The following is a 5,572-nucleotide window of genomic DNA, read 5'->3' as shown; positions in this document are numbered from 1 at the left end:
CAGCTAAAAAATATCGAGATATGAATTTTGGGTCATATCGCCCAGCCCTAGCGTCAAAGGTGCTTTATACCGTCAGGAACAGAGAAGCCCCAGCAACCAGACGGTCCTCTATGAGCCAGCACCTGGTGACAGTGGGAAGGAAAAACAGGAAGAGACCTCCAGGAGAACCGGGCTCAGGAAGGGGCGGAGCCATCTGAGCAGTTTAATGATGCTCATTGTGTTTAAAAAGATCAATTTTAGTTTGAATCAAGTGATCTCGATTCCTTAAATCCTGAATCTATTTTAAATATAAATGTATTTCGTCAGAAACAACACAATCTCAGGTTAAAGCTCACAAAACTATTCAACAACCAGCAAACGGCCAAAGCTGTGAATGCATCATTTCGTGATGTCAACAGGAAGTGATGTCATTCTGTCATCGCAGCCCTTAAATCTGCATCAGATGGGAGTGTTGGGTGTCTAACGTGGACTCGTCTTATCTCTAGGAGCTGAATTGGAGCCTGAGCCCACAGACTCCCGTGTCCTGGCTCAATGTTTACATGCAGGTGGCTTACCTGAAGGACGCGGACGAGCTCCTCCTCCCCAGATACCCGCAGGCCACCTTCACACACATCGCAGAGGTACGCCGTCTGTTACCATAAATGAATTGTGCCGATGTGCTCGGAGACGAGCGTCTCTCGCTGAGGTGGGACCGTCTGTTTCCCGCCGAGTGTCTCTGATGGTGCGTCTGCTTTCAGTTGTTGGACCTGTGCATGCTGGACGTGCGCTGCCTTGAGTTTTCTAACGGCGTTCTCGCTGCTTCGGCGCTCTTTCACTTCTCGTCCCTGGAGCTGGTGGAGACCGTGTCAGGTAAAAATCCTTTTCCACACTTCCTGTTTGTCCCTGCTGGTGTGACTCCACCCCGACTCACCTCCTCCTCCTTCTGTCCGTGCAGCTCTGAAGAGGGTGGAGGTGGAGGAGTGCGTGAGGTGGATGGTGCCGTTTGCGATGGCGCTGCGAGAGGTCGGCAGCTCGCCGATGAAAACGTTCCCGGGAATCTCTGCGGATGACATGCACAACATCCAGACACACGCCCCCTACGTGACCTGGCTGGTAGGTCCAACAGCTGTGTGTGTGTGCGTGCGTTTGTTTATTTCCCCTCACAGTCACCGGTTTGTAACTTTATTGATAAGTTTGTCGCTCCGGGGTACCATCGGCTGTTTTTGACTATTTCACCTTTAAAACGGCTTCTCGCCTTGTTTGGTTTCGTTCTTTCAGGACAACCTCGTGTCTCAGTTTACCGTGTTAACACAACTGATCTGAAATCAGACAAACATAAAATCAGAGTTTTATTTTTTACTGTAACAAACATGTTTAAAGAATAATTTTCATAACTTGAAATGCAAATATAAATTGTAAGTTTTAAAAACTATGCACAAGTTTTGCAAACAAAAAAGTTTTTTGCAGCCATTTACCTAAAAATGCAGCCCAGCATATTTTTTTATAACCATTTCAAAGTATTTACAGAACAACCAGCTGTTCTGCATCAAATAAGAGTCACGCAAATTTCATTTGTATTTGTGCCGCTCCAAAAAATAGTTTCTGTCCACTATAAGACAGAGGAGCACGTCCCAGCCTGCAGGTGTCAGGACGGCGTTTACACTGTGATCTCTGGCTCTTTGGCAGCAGCTGTGACGGGGGTGGGGGCACACAGGATCCCACATTCTTGATTTTTAGTTCACAAACACTTCTTATAACGATGAACTCCTCCTGAAACTTTGGAGCTTTTAGCTCTTTACACAGTAAAGTTACAGGAGGATAAAAATAATAATCATCGTTTGTTAAAATAACCACGTCTGACGTGAGAACAATAAATATACACACTGAATGCTAACGTAACAACACTCATTTTTCACAAATCTAAAACATCACTACTTCACGTCTAGCTGTCTGCAAGGGAGGCGAAGTAAACTGGATCCCCACTCTGTGCCCGGTGGGTGCTCGCGGCGCGGGGGGAGGGGTTTTGTCGGCGGTGCCTACTTCGGCACATCACCTGGTTTGGCAGCACGTAGCGAGGCTCTGTGTGAACTCCAGACCACCGACGGTCGCGCACACAGTAGCCGCTCTATCACGTGACACGTACTGCTCCGACCTGCTGAGGTCACTACCTGCGTCACATGTTGCATGTTTTGTGATTTTAAAAGCAGTCAGGATCAGACCGACGCCACACGCTGACTTTAGACTGCAAACACGCTCGACGTCACACATCTCAAAACTCTCTCGCTCCCCCCCCCCCCTTACTAAACAACCAAATGCCAGGATGCTATATGATTGTTTGATTGGTCGACATGGTACATTTTTTCCACCAATAGGAAAGAGGAGTGTGCTTGCTAGCGGGAAACACCCTTTCTTCCTGCTGTAAACGCCAGTTTCATTCAGAAAAAAACATTTTTATCATCTCTGGATCTACGTGGCCTCTCGACATAAGATGAGATACCTTTATTAGTCCCACAAGGGGAAGTTTAAAAACTTGTCTATAGATCACTGCATCTCCATGTCGCCTTACATTGGTCGTGTGATTAGGACACGCCCACGTGTGCGTTGACCCCCAAAGCGTTAATATCAGAGCAGAAATTCAGACAGAACAATTTTATAAAAATGATGAACGACGGCAGAAAACCGTGAAACGCGCTGCCACCTCTGGTTAAACGAGCTCGAAGCAGAAGAACTCCGTCGCGGCGGCGATGACCGATCGGCGCTTTAATGGTTGAAAAAAATGACATTAAATGCTCACACAAAAACTTTAAAGACAGGATCCAGAAAACTGCTCAGGATTGTTTCCGTTTCCTCCTGAGAGCCGAGGAAAACTTACGTCGTTTTTTCCAGCATGGGTTGCAGCGAGGTTAAGGCCTGAGCGGTCATCGCAGGTGGCAGATAGAGGGCGGAGTTATGTAGACTCCTGGGCGTGTCCCGCAGGTGTCGATGGGGACAGGATGTAGTAAATGTGAAAAAGGTCCAAACGTGTGCTTTTTCACACGCGTGTTCCTGCTGTGTTACAGGAAAAGGCGTACTCCTACCAGGAGGTGGAGCTGCAGTGTCACGGCGGCTGCCCCGTCCCCTCGGGCGTCTTGACTCCGCCCCTGAGCAGCGAGAAGACCGAAGAGCCGGATCGAGGCGAGGCCACCGTGGTTAAGATCAGAGCCAGCATGGAGTCTCCGCCCCCCCAGTAGCAGAGCGCTGCTGACGCCGGCGGGACGGGAAAGCTCGGCGTGTTGGATTTGAGTTTCAGCTGAGGTTAAATTTTTAATTCCAGGGAGGGAAACAGCAGCGAGGAGACGCGTCACCGCCATGGGGACGTGCTTAAGCTCCGGTCTGAGCGCGAGCAGAAGAGACTTTGTTTTCATGCTTTTTATTAGCGGTGCTGCTGAACACTCGGATCAAGTCCAACCACGCCTTTATTTTCTATGCAGAGGCCAAACTGAGGAGACCTTTAGTGCGAGCGAGCTTAAATCTATTAGTGGCCTCATTTGCCCCCAAACTATTTCTAGGGTCGTGTTTGGCTCTACGTGCTGCTATAAAGTGGGCTGAGCATGATGGGAACTGTGTGTGTGTGTGTGTGTGTGTGTGTGTGTGTGTGTGTGTGTGTGTGTGCGCGCGCGCGCGTGTTTTCCTTTTTAATGGGCACAGTGTGGCCATGTTCTGCTTGGGGACCAGTAGCTTGGCTACCTTGATGGACAGGTGAACCAGCCGGGCTTCAGAAGCTAAATGTTGACTGTCTTGAACTTTGACCTTTTTATCCCAAAAATGTCTCTACATGATTTGTTTTGTTTGTTTTTTAATGAAATGCTGCTACATGGTTTCCAATAAAGGTTTTTAAGCTCTTTGACGTGATGAGTATGAGATGGACGAGCTCAGGCTGCGCTCCACTAGGTGGCACTGTGACACCATCAGACGCTTTAAGCTGATAGGAAGGAAACGGGAACTCGAAGAGCATCTCTGGCACTCAAACATGAGTTCACTGCATTCAAACAGGAGGTGAGGTGTTAGGATAACACAACGGTAGTGATGCTGACAAAAAGAGCTTGAACTGAAGATGTTCTGATATTGACTGGCAGTGAGACGGGATCAGAAATGAGTCCATCAGAGGGACGGCTGAGGGGGGAGGGTGGGAGAGGAAGAGCTCAGAGGAGGTTCATGGATGTAGTGAAGGAGGACATGCAGAGGGTTGGTGTGACAGGAGGATGCTGGGATAGGAGGAGGTGGGTGTTACACAGCAGAAGACTGAGGTTAAAACATGTCTGTATCTCACTTCTGCAGGTTTTCCTCTGATCTGAAATGTTTTTGCATGCAGGAAACACGCGGACCATGAAGCTCACTCTGAACCTTTTACATCCTTCAGGAGTCACAGTGGCCCACACTAAACCTTTAACTGTAATTCATTATTATCAGGAAGTCCTGAAAACTCCCTGAAAAGCCTTCAGCTGATCCAAAATACTGCAGCAAGAGTCCTGACAGGGACTAGAAAGAGAGAGCAGATTTCTCCTTCATTGGCTTCCTTCGCTCTCGCTCTGCAGGCCTACTTGTTGTTCCTAGAGTATTTAAAAGTAGAATGGGAGGCAGAGCCTTCAGTTTTCAGGCCCCTCTTCTGTGGAACCAGGAGACAGACACTATCTCTGACCTCTGTTTCTCTCACATTGCTGACAGTTTGATGTGAGTTGTGCTGATTTTAGATTTAATTTGAAGCTCAGACCCTCCAGAACACAAACACGTGACTCTGATCTTCATGGGTGACTCCCAGAATGCACCTGCAGGCACAGGTAAAGTCACCTGAACCTGACTCAGCTGGGTGGAGAAACTCGTGTTCTGTTCTTTGTACTCTGGATTGGAAACGAAGCATGAACCAGCAGATTAAAGCAGAGAGCGTGCTGGTCCGGTCTGTGAGCCTCGATGAGGACGGTAGCTCAGCTTTATCAGACCGAGGGTTCACTTTGTCAGGCTCTGAGGACACGAGCTCCTCGGATGGAGAGCAATGTGGACGTCTCAAAGATGATGGATGTGCTCGACGAGGGCTGACGAGTTCTTCTAAAAGCAATCAGAAACTTTAACAAGACTAAATTTCTGCCATTCCAGGTCCCCCCCCCCCGAAAACGCTGCTTTGTTAAAGTTTGTTTATTTTATTTGAGAAGGTTTTTGATTTTGTTCTGTCAGTTCTCAGTGCTGGAGGCTCACAGCTACAGCCAATCACCTTGAATCTGAGCCGCCAGTTTGGACCGTTAATCAAAAACGCTTCACTGCGGTGTGACGTCACCGATCAGCTGCTGCTGCACCAACACCACCTCCGACTTCCAGGAGTGTCTGTGAATTTTCCCACTCAGGAATTCATTTAATCCCGACCCCACAGGAAGGCACGCTCGCTCCTTCAGGATCGTCTTTTAGTGAAGAGTGGGCTTGTTTCAGCCTCTCGAGGGTAAAAAGGCCTGACCGCTGGTTGGTCTCATTATGTGCCGAAGGAGCTGTGGATCTGCTCGCCTGGTTTCATGTCTTCACACAGGTGCATGAAAATAGCTCAGTGCTGTGTCGCTGTTTTAATCAA

The 5,572-nt window shown here is 48.4% G+C and overlaps 1 protein-coding gene across 2 annotated transcripts in view; it reads left to right on the top strand.

Moving 5' to 3' along the window:
* ccne1 (cyclin E1) overlaps positions 1-4,136 on the top strand; it is a 7,986-nt gene extending 3,850 nt beyond the window's left edge. The window contains exons 8-11 of one of the 2 annotated variants that reach the window (XM_042221541.1): positions 486-620; positions 738-849; positions 935-1,092; positions 3,039-4,136. In XM_042221541.1, coding sequence (XP_042077475.1) covers positions 486-620; positions 738-849; positions 935-1,092; positions 3,039-3,209 — 576 coding nt within the window. In that variant the 3' untranslated portion in view covers positions 3,210-4,136. The remainder of the gene's footprint in view (positions 1-485; positions 621-737; positions 850-934; positions 1,093-3,038) is intronic. The other variant, XM_005924016.3, reaches the window with a different exon arrangement.
* The last annotated feature ends 1,436 nt before the right edge of the window (positions 4,137-5,572 follow it).

This window comes from Haplochromis burtoni, unplaced genomic scaffold, assembly GCF_018398535.1.
Source record: "Haplochromis burtoni strain Fernald_Lab_line unplaced genomic scaffold, NCSU_Asbu1 Contig_69, whole genome shotgun sequence".
Lineage (NCBI taxonomy): Eukaryota > Metazoa > Chordata > Actinopteri > Cichliformes > Cichlidae > Haplochromis > Haplochromis burtoni.
Note: the sequence above shows the minus strand (reverse complement) of the source record. Positions and strands in the feature narration are given on the sequence as shown.